The following is a 15,210-nucleotide window of genomic DNA, read 5'->3' as shown; positions in this document are numbered from 1 at the left end:
AAATCCTTGTTTCTTGACTTTAGTGCTGATTCTTTTCTTGAAGAAAATAAACGTCTGTGCTCTTTGCAAAATATCATTTATTCATCATGTCTACATAAGGACGTGTGGTCACATGGTCCAAAAACAGCATTATGATTATGACTTCACATTTAATAGAAATCTATGCTACTGGTTCGTACATTTAGAAAAAAAAGACATTCACCATCTACAGTACGTGTGAACAAGTACATGCTCTAAAACTACTGTGGCACACACACATACACACACACGGTCTGATCCTGTGCACATGCATAACTAAACAATGAAACAATAAAAAAATCATCTGGTTATATTTAACTCCAGGTTGCCGCTTTCATTTTAATATGTGACTGCATATGTGTCAAGTGGCATTTTATTATGCAAAAGAAAAACAATGACACTGATTTATTAGATGTGTGGTTTCTATTTAAAGATTTAAAATTCAAAAGTGACTATAAATGCCCATTTTCATAAACTTATAAGGATGAAACAACGAAGCTACTTCACGAGAACAAAAACTAAACTTTTTTGGGGTATTTTCCAATTGTTTCAGGTTTAAAAAAAAAAGAAAAGATTAAAGACAAACATTAAAAATCAGAATCCAATAGTGACATCTTAAACTTGTATCAAACGGCACAGAGAAACTTCACTGATAATAAAACCACACGCACTAACGTTAAAGTTTGGGTGGATGTTTTTCTTCTTTCCTTCAACAGACTCCATTTGTAGTATTTACATTTCAAATAGTTTTGTGATAATTAAATCATACGGAGCACCGGACACTGAAAAAGGAACCTCATCTCATTAAATCTGCACACATTGTGACGCCGAGTGCCCGGATTATTTATTTATTTATTAATAAACGACTGACTGACGTTCAATAAGATCAGAATGATTCACCGGAGGGAGCGTTTGTCTCGCTCTGGATGAACTTTTGTCCGAGGGTTTGTTCTCCACGTGCGGCCTTCCTTCCAACATTGTGTAACTGTTTGTGAACAGCGCAGCCGAGAACATGGCCGCCGATCACGGTGCAGAAAGAAAACCATCTTAATTGCCGCGTCACAGGTGGGAAAAGGTCATTTAAAGGCAATGGGTGAGTTAATTTTTTTTAAGACAGGGCCGATGAAAATGTTGGCATTACGGTGACACCTTGATGACACTTTGTGGAAAAATCACACGGTTGTGTATGAAGTAAGAGCTTTTTGTTGACTTGTGTGAGTGAACTAAGGATGGATGGACCGAACGTTGCAGCCGCTCGGCTCACTTTCCCCGAGAGCTTCGCTGTTTGGTCATCGTCGTCAACATCTGGCTGATGTACGAGGTCAGGAGGTCGTCCATTTTGTAGCCCTGAGTGGGTGGAAGTAGAAGGTTAGATATGCTGTGCTGAATTTATTTATTTATTTGGATGTACGGCTCTATTTTTTTCTGATATAAGAGGAGAGAAAACAGTTTTCAGACACTCTCCTGGAAGACATTCATCTTCTCTCTCAAACTTTTATTTTAAAAGCCAAATACACACAAACGTTTGAAAGTCAGGTTATTCTGGTCCCAGTCGGGCTCCGCGTCTAAACCAGTAGCTCACCAGTGAGGTCTCGCACAGCAGCTTGCTGCCTCGCACCAGGTTCCCGATGGTGATGTGGAAGTACGTGTTACCGCTGCTCCAGTTGGAGATCTTCGTGAAGGGGTGAGTGATGAGGATGTCCTGCAGGAAGTACAAGTAGAGATCAGTACACGAGTACCCGGTGTGCAGATAAAGTACTCAAACCGTGAGATAACTTGTGTACTTTGGATCTCAGGCATTAAAAAGAAAAAAGCCAACGAGACTTAAAGTCGGACAATATTTTTGGTCCCAGACGGCTGTTGTGTTGTGACGCCGCTTAAGAGCAGGAGGGGAAGAAATAAAACATAAACGTGAATCAACCTTTAAATCTATAGAAAGAGCGACGTAGTTGACTAAATATTCAGATTCAGAGTGATGTGTAGACGCGTCTCGATCTAAAAGACCAGACTTGAGTGTTTTCTATTGTAGATTTAAACCTTTGGATTACAGTAAAGTAATATTTTTATTATTTTTATTTTGTAAATACTTCAGAAAACTACTTTGTTCCTAAAATTATAATATTCTTGTAAACAAACCTGATATGATGTGTTGACTCACCTTAGATTTAAGATCAATGAGACTGACTCCGTGTTTGTTGATCGCTATCAGGAGGGTTTCTGGGTAATTTGGATCAGTTGTTTGCTGCAGGAAAAAATTAAATAAATAGAATAATTAAAAATAAAACTTTTCAGACAGCGTTACTTTGCAAATTCAAATATTCTACTATTAAATTATATTAAATGAATGAGCACATTTATGCATCCACAATTATAATCCAATAATTTAATCTATTATTCTGAAATCAGGCTTTCTACATAACTTTCACTCTTTCAATTTAAATATATTTTGATGCTGATACTTTTGTACTTTCAGAGTATTGCCAACTTTTATTTGAGGTAAATATTACAGACGTCTTTACCTTGACTTCAAAGAAGGCCGAACCAAACGTGGTCCACTTGTAGATAACTTTGAGGAAGGAGAGTTTGGCTTCTTCTCGAGTCTTCCCTGAGTGCTTGTTGAGCAGCGACATGATGGACTGAGAGGAAAACACACATTAATGTATTCATTCATTCATTATGTTCACACAGGAGCCCCCACTGGTTCACATCTAGTAAAGATAGATTAAAGATATTAAAGATAGCGTTGCGCCGCCATCAAATTAACCATTAAATCTGTCCAAAAAAAGTTAGAGAGTTTGTATATTCTGAAATCGGCCATACTGCATCAACTTCAGTACAATGTGAAAAGCAGGCGAGAAAGACATTTTGTACTTTATTTAAGAGCCGAGTACTTCTTCCACTGCTTGAATCTGACCCAGAATCTGACCCTGTTGAACAGTTTGCTCTCTAATACTTCCTCTCACCCTCTTCCAGTCGTCGGGGGACAGCAGTCTGATCTGGTCTTGAGGGACGAGCTCCTTCAGGATCTTGGAAATATTCTGGAAGTGGGTTTTGTCGTCCTCAAACTTCACCATGTAGATCAGCGCCGCCAACTGGTGCACCTCCTCCCTCAAACACTTGTGGTAGCCTCGCAGATACTTCGGCAGCTCCTGCGGAGAGAAAGCACTTCCTGTTGAGACACTGCAGGTCTGTGCAGTGGGAGGTTTCAAGCCGTCTACCGGCAGCACCTTCATTGTAGATTAAGCTACCCGACAGTATATAAAGGAGTTAAAATCAGCACAGTCTGCACAATGCTGCAGTAATAATTATCCAGAAACATGTATAATAATAAAACGGCTGACAGCTGAACACTTATTCGCACAAAAAATGACACTTTTCAAACCTTAGGGGCATTTTGCAGAAGTTCTTTTACTAAAGTAAAACTTTGATTGTAGGACTTTTACTTGTAGGAACAGGATATAAAATAGTTTCACGGTGGTATTAGTACTTTTACGTAAATAAAGGATTTGAATACATCTTCCAGTACTCGTTAGGGCAAAACAAAACATCATTCGGATCATTCTGCAGTTAATTTTATTGCATTATTGAGTCTCAGATGTTTATATATTAATATTTTAGTGCAGTTTGACTTTTCTTTTGTCAATTTCACAAAGAATTGTTGCATTAACACAAAGAAATACACCACTTGAAATAGCTGGAAACTAATAATTTCTCATATTTGTACATTTCCGAGTGCCGTCGCTCACTTGGTAGTAGTGGAAGATGGAGTCGGCCATCGCGTCTTTTCCTGGCACGGTATTGGTCCAGAGCTTCTTCATGAAGAACACCTGATACGTCAGTGAAGGCACGACACCTGGACACACAACACACACACACACAACACACACACACAACACAGAGGGGCGTAATCGTCACAGGAAGATAGAAGTCACTGTGAAGAGACACAATTTGTGAGTTAAAAAATAAATATGTATCCTTTTTTGTCTCTTCTGTTTTACCGTCTTTCACGTGTCGGGCCTTCTTGATCCAGTCGGTCAGATGTCTCACGAAGTCAAAGAAGAAGTCGCCGTCGGGCACGCTGATGACCTGAGAACGTTTAAAAGCTGTTTTAACCGCCGCACACGCTCTGGTCTGGTTAATATTATTATTATTATTATGATGATGAGAGGTTTTAGACGGCTGCCGCTCGTCTTCACCTTGTCAGTGATCTTCACAAAAAGACTAAAACCTTCGGAGGACTTGAGCAGAAGACGTCCAGAGATGTTCTGGCAGAAGTCTTTCGCCTTGGTGCTCGACTCCACTTCAAACACCTGCAACACAAACAAACGCATGAAATATTGAACGGGTATTAATATATTTACTCACTGCTTTTATTATTCAGTGAGTTCAATTTCTATGTATTAAAAAAAATCCCTTTTTTAGCGGTTAGTATCACGTGTGTTTAGTTTTCCATGTTATTTTTCACTCGGTGTGGCTTTCTATCTCTGCTTTTATGCATCTTATATGCAATAAGTATCAGCATTATTGTTAATGTTGAAATAAATACGAAATTATGAAAGCAACATTGTTTTTTTAATGCAAATATGTAAACAGAACGAACTAGGATTGTGTTCATAACTTCCATGAAGTTGAAAGATTATGTTTGGACCTTATAGGCTCATGAATATCATTGAAAACCTCTTAGATAGCTTTTTCTTTTTTAAAAAAAATATAAGAATCTGACTATAATAATTATAGCATTTAAAAAACATAACAATAACAATATTAGCCACTATGAGCTAACGGTCGTAGCACAACAAGTTCGGCTGTCGCTGCTAAACACATCAATGTTTTATTAAGCAAAGCGTGCATTTCGTCCCTAATAAATTTGACTTTTAAATCAATAAAAGAGGAAAAGTATGTACTTCTTTCATGTACTTCTTTACTTGTAAAAGTGTGTCAAAAGTAATAACGCCAATCCGAGCCCCATTTCTGACATCGCTCTCCATAAATTGCAGTTGTGATGCATCATGTGATGATCGTCACTGACCTCGTCCGAGTCATCGGGGAAGTAAACTTTGTGGAAGATCTGCGTGGTCTTGTGCTGGATGGCCTCCACCTCCACCAGGTGAGGAGGATACTTTCTCGATCCATTTCTACAACAAGCAAGAACCGCGAGAAATGAAGAAAGACAGACGTCGAAGGATGGAACGAGCGTAGAAGAAGGACGTGTGTTTGTGTGCGTCACCGTAAGGCTTTCTGTAGCCGCTGCATGCAGTCTGGAGCCAGCTGGTGGTGTTTCTTGGCCTGGAGGAACTTCTGGACGTGAGGCAGCAGAGTGTTACTGGGAGGAAACAAACCAGTGCAGAGCCACAGCAGCTCCCAGCCCTTCTCCTCACTGTACCTACACACACACACACACACACACACAGCAAGTTAAGCTATGGTCATTAAAAGTTATTTTGGCATAACAAAAACAGATAGTGCTAAGAGTTTGTGTTTGATAAATAGACAATATTGTCCTTTAGTGAGGTAAATATGAGAAAAAGTAAGGAAATAATGTCATTTTAAGATTTGACCATATTGCTGAATACTTTCCATCTCTACTGTGTGTGTGTGTGTGTGTGTGTGTGTGTGTGTGTGTGTGTGTGTGTGTGTGTGTGTGTGTGTGTGTGTTCCAGGCTCACTTGATGTGATTGTCAGTCAGCTGTTTGAGAATCTGACAGAAGATTTCGTCTTTGAGCGGCTCGGCCTTCAGCGCTCCCTCAAAGATCTGGTCGGTGAGCTCGTTGACGGAGCGCACGCGTTTGGACGGGTAGTCGCCCGAATACTTCATCACAGGTGGAGCCGGGTCAAGGAGAGCAACCAGCAACGCAACGACAGGCAGGCCGCTTGGATTTTTGGGAGGTTGGAAATATTGTTGTTTGACAATAATTTACTGAAATAGATCAAACTCATCTTTTCTTCCTCCGTGCTTACATAAAGAGTTTGAATCCAAACTGTAACTCTGCATTTCATTTGTTGACCTTTCTTTATGATTTTCAGAGCTGTAGTTTTGTCATCAGGATGTGTGAAACGCCATAAGCAGCTACTTTGATATTTAACGGATCGTTCCGGTAATTCTTTTGAGGAAAAAATTTGTTCGGTTTTGGCTTTTTGCTATTGTCCAAAAACCTGAGAAAATAAATTCTGGTGATCACATTTCCTCTTGGGATGTAAATAATATAATGATCCTGTGTTTACGACTTAATAACAGATAACAAAAGGTTACCTAATTATTTTTTTTTAATCTGTGAAACCGGTGGGGAAAAAGTTTTGCAGAGTGATATTTTAGCTTTGTGTATTTGTTGTCAAACTGATTTCGACCACAAGAGGCTGAAGCTCCACATTACGTCACACACACACAATACGTGCAGGATATCTGTGAAGGCCACTAAGGCCTCCTGGCAGAGCTCCTCGTGAGCCAGGACCTTCTTCAGCAGAGGCTGTTTGAGAGGCTCCCTGCTGCAGCTCCACAGCCGGTCCTTCCCTCGGCTCTTAGAGATCATCACCCTGCTCAGAGTGCTCTTAGGAGGAGGCCTGGCAAACACCAACGGAAGGGTCAGAAATGACGAACCTACGCACTTTATGCCTATATACGTAAAGGATGGGGAGGCACACCTGAAGTAGTCGTAGGAGAACTCCTCCAGTGTGTAGGCTTTAGTTTTGTCCTCGATGCCGGAGACGCTCATATGGGACAAACCGATGGATTCCCGCCTCTGATCAGGAGTCATGGTCACGAGAGCCTGAGAAGGAGGAGGAGTCACAACAAATATCCTCCTGAAATATAGATTATATAGATCTTCATGAGTGTTTCGAGGGATGCACGTTATCGGCGGTTGTGAGAGCCGTTGTGTGGGTGTTTTGTTAAGTCGGACGTCCCACTTAGCGGCGTGAGGCCGACTTCAAGCGCTACATCATCAGGAGGGCGGTTAGAGACGGCTGTTGCTCAATTTGCAGAGGCAAACTGTTTCTTGACCGTGGTACACCTGATTCAAGATCCGAGATGTTTTTACTGTCATATGCACAGATAACAGACAGTCATTCTACGCAAGGAAAAGCTTATTTTGCTCGGACCGAACACAGAATTACAATAAACTTAAGTTAAAGTTAACCTGATGACGACCGGTAACACAGACATAGAAATGGTTTTTGGTTTATTTTATGATTTGAGAATATGCACATGGTTGTGATTTTGAAATGCAACGAATGAATAAACAAACTGGACGTCACACCTCGACATTGTCATCAATAAAACGTGCCAGAACAAGCAGCAAGAGAGCAACCAAGGAGTGCCTTAGTGTTGAATAAGCAACTACTGCGACTAAATTGTGCTCAAACTGGAGGAAAAAACAAGTCCGAGGCAGAACACCGATAGCAGACGTTAATTCCTCTTTTGTCGTGGCCCCGACTCACCACGATGTCATACTGCGGTCTGGTGATGGTGGGCAGCACGTAGACGCAGTCGGCGGGGAAGTCCCCTCTCTGTTTGGTCCGGTCGTTGATGCCGTGAGCCCAGCCCGAGTTCATCACATGCTCTCCGTCGTGTTCGTCCAGGATGATCAGATCCCCTTTGGAGAAACTTAAGAACGTGGAGTCTACCCCCGCTGTGAAGTTTAAACACATTGTACTTTAAAAAAGGCAATTTAAAAAAACATCACTTCTTTTTTTTTTACCATCTGTTCTCTTACCAGGGTTGGGGCAGTCCAACAGTCCCACCACATACTTGGACCTCTTCCTCAGACCCTCGAGGAAGGCGACCACCAGATCCCGGATGTCCTCTGCGTTGTTGGAGGTGAACGTGTACTCGTCTCCTTTGATGGTGGCCAACGTGAAACTCTGACCCTGCAGCTTACCCCCTCTGGGAGAGGAACGTGTTACAGAAAGGCTTTCCGTTAAATAAGGAGAAAAAGAAAAGAAATACTGGAGGATCCTCGTATTGCTCTACAAGGTGGACTTCAGTTTGGGGAATGAACTCCTGAGGAGCACACCAACTCTGTTTCAACTGAAGATAACATCAGTTAAAATGATTCACGCTACACTGTAGAATACTTTTACACTTCACTGTCAGAAAAACATGCTTACATGCTGATGTTGTGACCAGATGATGATAAACTAGATTAAAAGTTCAGGGATCACTGATTTATCATTTTTTATTCATCCAGAGATACCAAATTGAATGGCAATACATCTCCTAGTTGTTAATGTATAAATGCACCTAGTATATGTCGAAAATAGGGGTTAATATACTTATATATATTATATATATATTGCACGTCTTTGAGATTTAAAATCCTCAACCTCAAGAATTTAGACTTGTGCAATCTTCTTCCAAAACCCTCGGTAAAATTAGCAGAATTTAGCTTTACATTTAGCTTTTAAATGTAGCTTTAAATTAGACTACTCTTCCCATCCAGCGTTGCTTTCGAGGGCGTCTTCGTACCTGCTACTGGACACGGCGGTGATCTCTGGGAACGAGAGCTCCAGGAGGACCTGCTCCTGTTCATCCACAAAGTAAACCCCAGTCCAGTTCACGGCCACGATCACGTCATTCTTGGGCAGGCTGGGCCCTGCAAAGACACGACGGAGTCACAAAACAAATGATGTACAAATTATATACACAGATACCCAGTTAAGACTTGTCAACGACACCGACCTGAAAATTTGAAGGCCTCGTAGAAGCGCGAGAAGAGCAAAGGCCACTTTAAACGAGCAAAATCCACCACGTCCTCCTTCACCTTCTGTGAGCTCAGCCTCCGTTTACTGTGCAATCCCTGCGCAGACAGTTGCAGTTAGTGACTGTGGCTCAAGTTCAGAAAGGCGCCCGAAGAGGTCAGTGTCGGTGTCAGGTACCTTTTTGTGGGCGTTGACGATGAGCTGAGCCCACTTCTCTGCAGTCTTAGTGGAGGAGATCTCTCTGTCGGGGATGTAGGAGGGGATGAGGGTGAGCAGGCGGTCTTGGAGGATCTCAGAGCCGTAGTCCACAAAGTACTGCTGAGAGGCCAGCTCCGCCAGGTCCTCCTCCTTTAGGACAGACACGGGGGCGAGGAGACAAAAGTCAAATATCGAATACAGGGAATGACTCTGAAAGAGGAGGCCGAAACAAAAGTGGATAAAACTGAGCATTTATTTGAGAGATTCTTGTCAGTTTCTCTAAAAACGTATCCAATCTTTTGTATTCGTACTTTCATATAAGTTTATTTTCTTCCAGAACCTCCTAATTATTATCATTACACAGTTACAGTTTTGTTCAACATCTCATGGCAATGATCTCATGAATTGATCTTTGATCATTAATTAACTCCTAATTGATTGTTTGGTTTGTACAATAAATCAGAACGTAGTGAGAAATTGTCCAAACCTCAAAATTACAAAAAAAGTATTAAAATTATTAAAACATCGAAATAGTAAAGCAGCAAACCTGAATCATGAAATGTTTTTACAAAAAAATGATCACTGACTAATTGAACTAATTGTTCCAGCTGTACTTGTATAAACTGTTAGGTACTTAAACCTAAAAATGTATCTTCAAAGTGGTAGTTGTTGTTTTTTTACCTACTGTACTTTAGTATAGTACTTGATTAATGTAACTTAGTGACTAGTGATGCACAGAGTCTCCTTTTGAAAAAATAAAATCAGTAAACTACCTTTCTCGTACATCAGCTGCATGTCAAACAGAAAAGGCTGCTCACCCTCTCACAGCGGTACTCTCCGAATTTCACCCCTCGGACGATCTGCTGGTAAATGAGGTTGGTGGCGACGTAGTCCTCGGCGGGGTTGTGCCAGGGGTTGAAGATCTCCTTCCTGAAGAACAGCCTCCAGGGGGCGTTCCTCTCCTGGGCGCCCTGCTCCTTGGCGTACTGCTCACACTGGGAGACGGCGTCCATGACGTGGTCGCTGCCGCTGCCCAGAGACGACACCTGAGCCAAAGCAGAGTCTCAAGTCATCTATCAGGTTTGAAAAATTAACCTCCACCGTATCAGAGAACACTTGCTGGCGCCATATTACTATCTGTCTATCTATATTTTTAATTACTGTGTGTTTTTATGTAACTTAAGGCATTTGTGACGCACCGCAGAGAGTCCAAGACAAATTTCCCTGAAGTGGGACAATAAAGTTTATTGTATTGTACTATGTGTCTCGAGTGTGCAATGCTGCTGTAATCCTGTAATTTCCCCACTGAGGGACTTATAAAGGATTATTTTATCCTATCTATCTATCTATCTATCTATCCATCTATCCATCCATCCATCCATCCATCCATCCATCCATCCATTTCTAAATCTTTTCAGAAGCTCAGAAAAACAGCCCTGTGTCGATGCATTTCCCAGCTGAGCTAAGAGGCTTTTTAAATAGTGTATTTGGCTTTAAAACTATGAGACTTTATCACATAAAGGAACACTTCATCACTCAGTTCATCCCAAAGATTCAACATCAACACGCCCGTAGTGGAGTACAAGTAAAGTGAAGTACAAGTATCTTGAATTAGCGCTTGAGGACCGGCCCTGCCGTGCAAAACCAATCGATGTCCTGGTCTCATGTCCCGGGCTCACCTTGTCAAACAGGGCGATGTACAGCGAGAAGCCGAAGCGATCTCTCAGGGTGATCTTGTCGGCCAGAGCGTTGCAGAGCTCATTGGCGGTGGTGGCGGAGTCCGCCAGGAGGGTCTTGGTGGTGCCGTCCATGAACGTTACTGGTAGCATGATGGGCTTCTTAGATTTGGTGGCCTGAGGGGGCGACAGAAAAGATTGAATTCAAGTTATCACCGCTTGATAACAAACAGCTCATTATTATGTTCTTCAAAAGTCACTTTTCTTTTTCAAGTTCTGCAACCTTTTCCAGATTTGTGTTAACGTTCTCACATATGTTTATTGCACACATTAAAACATAATTACATACATGAGAACCAAGGGAGCTTATGTTTCTACTTCTCCCATCAAGAAGAGGGACGAAGCATGAAACCTTCGTGGAGATTACTTTGGGGTTTATAATTACGTCTATTAATTCAAAATTTAAAAATAATTTGTCCTTTTTTAATTTTGAAGATGAAAGACCAGTAGGGATGATATGGTCATGAATTGTTTGTTGTTAGTCCCAGCAGTATATATATATAACAATATATATGTGGCCTGGACAAGCAGCAGACGATGGCAAACCAATTAAGTTCATTTATTAATAAAACGTTTCTTGCTTGAAACAAAATCGTTATATTTTGAAAAAAGAATTTTTGAGGAAATTCATTGCTTTCTAAGGACTTTTCGGATCATCCCAGCGCGAGCAGCCAACTTAAACACGGAGCAGCGAGCGTGTTCGGTACCTGTAACTCCAACCAAGATGGCGGCTGGGTCCTTGTGCGGTTGACAAACGTCCTCCTCAACCTTTCCTCACAATACGGAGCGTAACCCGGGGGACCATTGATTAAAAATGTCCGTAAATACTGACAACGTGGGGAAAGAAAAGAAGGCAAAAAGAAAGTCAGAAAAAAAACCTTCAAAGATCAGAGAAAACACTGATTTGTTTGTTTTTACTGAGGCGAATCAAAGCAATCATAAAATATAAATTGCAAAACGTGACGGAAATTCTTCATTTTGAACATATTTCTGATCTCTTCAAGTGTTGCGATCATTATTAATCTTAATTTCTCGAATGTTTTAATTAATAATTACAAACATATACATAGGATTGTAGAGCATAAAGCAGAAACAGTAAGTCCCACAAAAGACAATGTTAGGTCAAAACGGACAATTCAGGAATACACGGTTGGACTGCATGTATCATGTATGTGAGGGCTGCAGTATCACCACGAGGTGGTATTTCTACTCCGTGAAGGGAGTTAGAGGTTTCTTACTTTGACAAACTTCTCGGAGGGGGCGAAGCAGCCCACGCAGAGAGACAGCAGGATCCAGCCGCGGGCGTGGCTGCTCTTGGACGGATTCTGAGTGAGCTGTTTGCAGATCTGACAGTAGATCTCGTCCCTGAGTCGGAGAAACAACAGCTGAACCAAACCAGCAAGGCACAGCGCTGTAGCACGTTGGTTGAGCCAGAGCTCAATTTATCATATTTTGCTGGGAAAATTACTCTGAAAATCATGTCTAACACCACCATCAGGACAAAATCCCCCTTAAATAAGTACTGCTCCAATTTAATACTGGACTTCTGTAACACTGTTGGACTCCGTATGGGAAGTATTATCAAAGTGTTATTGAGGCCACAGATATCGTCTTTTCGCCTTCCCCCACATTGTTTTTCCTCGTCTAACCCTTGGCGCTCGCAGGTCACCTGAGGGCGGGCCGCAAGATGCCGTTGCCGATGATGAAGTGAAGCTTCTCCAGGTTGGAGGTGGGTCGGTCCTCCAGCATGCTGTTGCCCTGGAGCCCGTAGTCTCCCTCCGTCAGCCGCCTGGTGACCTGCCGCCGACAATGGAGGAAGAAAAAAAAGAAAGCTTTTTAACAACTGAAACTGTTGGAATGAACCAGTGTCATCCATCCACATCTGAAACGGTGCAGTTTGATGAACTACTTCTTAAATGCATCATCAAAGAAGAGCAACATGAAGATGGAAAGTTCTCCCACAGCTCTGATTCTTTGAGAGTAACAGAATCTGAAGCTCATGGGTACATATAATGGACAAAGATGAAATATTGCTTTCTGTCTATAATGCACCATCAACACACTTTAAGAATATCATATTTGAAACGTGAAGAAAGAATGGGACAAAAATAGATGACGTGAAAACAATCAAGTAATGATAAATACGAGCTCACTTAGTGCTAAAAATGTAAAACACAAATAGTAATTTCTGTTGTGGGTTTGAATCTCACCTCCTCAGTGATCTTGGATTTCCTCTTCAGCGTGAGCGACACGAGTTTATGCCTCACACTGTTCCTCTTCTGGCTTTCTATGGAGCTGTTCTGTGGACACAAACATGACGGCTGATGAGGACATTTTGTATGTTGACCGTCTGACCGGCAGTATGGCCGTCTTCAAAATGAAGCTTTGAAACAAACCCGTCGTCATCTCACCTCTCCCTCCACCTGTAGCTCCTGCAGCTCCCTCTTGTACGTCCTCTTGCCGAGCGTTTCGTAGATCTTCGTCATGACGGGAATCTTCTCGCTGCCGTCGTTAATGACCATCTGGCACTTGGGCTCCGGTAAGTCCCCGTTGAACCTCAACACGGTGATCCACACCGCTAATGCAGCCTGGAGGACAGAGCGGGAAGTAGAAATCAGCAGCGAGGCGAGTGAACCTTTTCGTAATGCTGAGCTACGATAATAATCTCTCATCTTAAACAGACGGATGTGAGAACGCTTTTGCTCTTTTTGAGGCGACGAGGGCCTTTTTTTGCTCTCACCAGCTGGTCTCCTTCGTCCTCGTGAAAAAGCAGAGGTTGCTTCAGGGGTCGTCTGATGTAGGTGTGAGTGGAAACACCCTGGAAGTACGTGGCTGCAAACTTAGAGAACTTGTACTCGGACAAATCCTCATCTACCTCATCTGGTAACGGCATAGCTTCATCCAGAACTTCTTCTTCTTCTTCAGCCTCCTCGCCGCAAGGAGTTTTCTCCAAATCCTGAGCGTAAAACACACAGATAGAGAGGTCAACATGTGGAAGATATATTATTTTACATGGAACTATTCTGTCACACTGGACTTGTTTTCTTACTGATAACGCACGTGTTGATCATATACACATATTATATGTGTATACACGTAACTGCATATGCTCCTTGTAACTATAATATAGTTTTCCTTTTTATTTGCTTCTTTTAGTGCTACATTTCTTATAATTGATGCTTATGTCATTGTTCATATCCTACTTGAATATCTGTTGATATATTTTGACATGACCTGGAGCATTTTTACAGTATTGACTCACTGTACATGATATTGACATGACCTTCATATTTTGTTTACACATGTGTTTGTTTACTCACTAGAACGTCACCCACATTTTAGCCCAAAATGATAGCAGGGTTTTACTATTATTAAACGTTGGCATTGTGCAGATTTCACATTTTATCAGCGCCTGAGAGTCCATTTTATTTATTGTTTTGGTTGAGAGTTTTTTCCCCCATTTAGGTTTTATCAAATCTGTGTTTACATTACAATTCCATTGCCTGAGTACTCAATTCAAAAGGTTTACTTCATATATCATTATATTTGGGTTGTAAAATGGTCATAAAGATTTCACAAATTTGAAATCACAGTTATTTCAAGGACAAAGTATCATCCAACAGAAGTCAGACATTTTCATTTGGAGTACAAAAACCATGACCACGCACCTCAAACCCAGCCGGTGCCCGTCCGTCCTGGTTGGGCAGCGGCCCGGTGCTCCCGAGGAAGCCGAACATGCGGTCGACCATGTCTGAGTGATCCACGGGCTGCTCCTTCTCCCTCTCCATCTGCTCCAGGAGCTCCTTCTTCCTCCTCGACTCCTCCTTTTCCTCCCGGTCCCTCTCCTCCTGCTGCTGGGTCATTTGGACGAGCCTCTCCTGGTGTTTCCTCTCCGCCTCTGCCTTGGCCCGCCGAGCCGTCATCTGGTAACGCAGCTGCTCTTCCTCGGCCAGGCGCTGGTGCTCCGCTTCCTGGCGATGCTGCAGCTGCGAGGGGAGGAAACAGAGGCAGGTTGGGGGTTATTCTGATTAGCATTTATTCTGTTAGCTTTCGACTACTTGTCTGTTTCAAACTAGAGCAGAGGAACCGAAGGGAAACATTACAGGTGTAAACAGATGACTGACTAGAAAGAATATGAACTATTCTTAAAGGCAATTGACGTTTACTGTTTAATCTCTATTTAGGTTATTTAAAGGGGCGTCCATCCACTTAACTTCTTCCTTGTCGGGCCACTGGAACTGCAGAGTTGCTCAGGAATATTATTTGATAGTTCTCCGAAAACTATTTATATTTTAACGAGCTGATAACAAACTGAGATTAAACAAACATTTGCAAAACAAATAATTTATTCAACATTATCTTTAAGAACAGGAATATAGAAAGTAATTTGCAAGAATGTCAGAAGAGCAAAGCAATATTCTCACAGACGTTTCCATATCACACAAACATACACCATGCAACGACATGCAACCAGGTTTAAACTAACTGCTTTAGAAAACAATGTATAAAAGAAGGTTTTCCGGTGACATATTTTCAGGAAGGAACCACATGGGAGACTTTAACA

The 15,210-nt window shown here is 41.9% G+C and overlaps 1 protein-coding gene across 1 annotated transcript in view; it reads right to left on the bottom strand.

Annotated features, from left to right (window-relative positions):
* Positions 1 to 113: 113 nt before the first annotated feature.
* Positions 114 to 15,210, bottom strand: part of myo7ab (myosin VIIAb) — a 33,855-nt gene continuing 18,758 nt past the window's right edge. Inside the window, exons 23-49 of the mRNA XM_068599751.1 lie at positions 14,315 to 14,632; positions 13,387 to 13,602; positions 13,058 to 13,234; positions 12,857 to 12,946; positions 12,316 to 12,443; positions 11,885 to 12,011; positions 11,354 to 11,473; positions 10,590 to 10,763; positions 9,729 to 9,956; positions 8,890 to 9,060; positions 8,693 to 8,810; positions 8,480 to 8,606; positions 7,728 to 7,897; positions 7,453 to 7,643; positions 6,658 to 6,782; positions 6,419 to 6,576; positions 5,685 to 5,838; positions 5,246 to 5,401; positions 5,048 to 5,153; positions 4,215 to 4,328; positions 4,017 to 4,104; positions 3,765 to 3,871; positions 2,982 to 3,167; positions 2,538 to 2,654; positions 2,177 to 2,260; positions 1,601 to 1,720; positions 114 to 1,365 (exon numbers count right to left, since the gene is read on the bottom strand). Coding sequence (XP_068455852.1) covers positions 1,279 to 1,365; positions 1,601 to 1,720; positions 2,177 to 2,260; positions 2,538 to 2,654; positions 2,982 to 3,167; positions 3,765 to 3,871; positions 4,017 to 4,104; positions 4,215 to 4,328; positions 5,048 to 5,153; positions 5,246 to 5,401; positions 5,685 to 5,838; positions 6,419 to 6,576; positions 6,658 to 6,782; positions 7,453 to 7,643; positions 7,728 to 7,897; positions 8,480 to 8,606; positions 8,693 to 8,810; positions 8,890 to 9,060; positions 9,729 to 9,956; positions 10,590 to 10,763; positions 11,354 to 11,473; positions 11,885 to 12,011; positions 12,316 to 12,443; positions 12,857 to 12,946; positions 13,058 to 13,234; positions 13,387 to 13,602; positions 14,315 to 14,632 — 3,957 coding nt within the window. The 3' untranslated portion in view covers positions 114 to 1,278. The remainder of the gene's footprint in view (positions 1,366 to 1,600; positions 1,721 to 2,176; positions 2,261 to 2,537; positions 2,655 to 2,981; positions 3,168 to 3,764; positions 3,872 to 4,016; positions 4,105 to 4,214; positions 4,329 to 5,047; positions 5,154 to 5,245; positions 5,402 to 5,684; positions 5,839 to 6,418; positions 6,577 to 6,657; positions 6,783 to 7,452; positions 7,644 to 7,727; positions 7,898 to 8,479; positions 8,607 to 8,692; positions 8,811 to 8,889; positions 9,061 to 9,728; positions 9,957 to 10,589; positions 10,764 to 11,353; positions 11,474 to 11,884; positions 12,012 to 12,315; positions 12,444 to 12,856; positions 12,947 to 13,057; positions 13,235 to 13,386; positions 13,603 to 14,314; positions 14,633 to 15,210) is intronic.

Source organism: Clinocottus analis, unplaced genomic scaffold (genome assembly GCF_023055335.1).
Source record: "Clinocottus analis isolate CAN_PGR_092001 unplaced genomic scaffold, fCliAna1.0.p SCAF_5, whole genome shotgun sequence".
Taxonomy (NCBI): domain Eukaryota; kingdom Metazoa; phylum Chordata; class Actinopteri; order Perciformes; family Cottidae; genus Clinocottus; species Clinocottus analis.
This window is presented reverse-complemented; position numbering and strand designations above follow the sequence as displayed.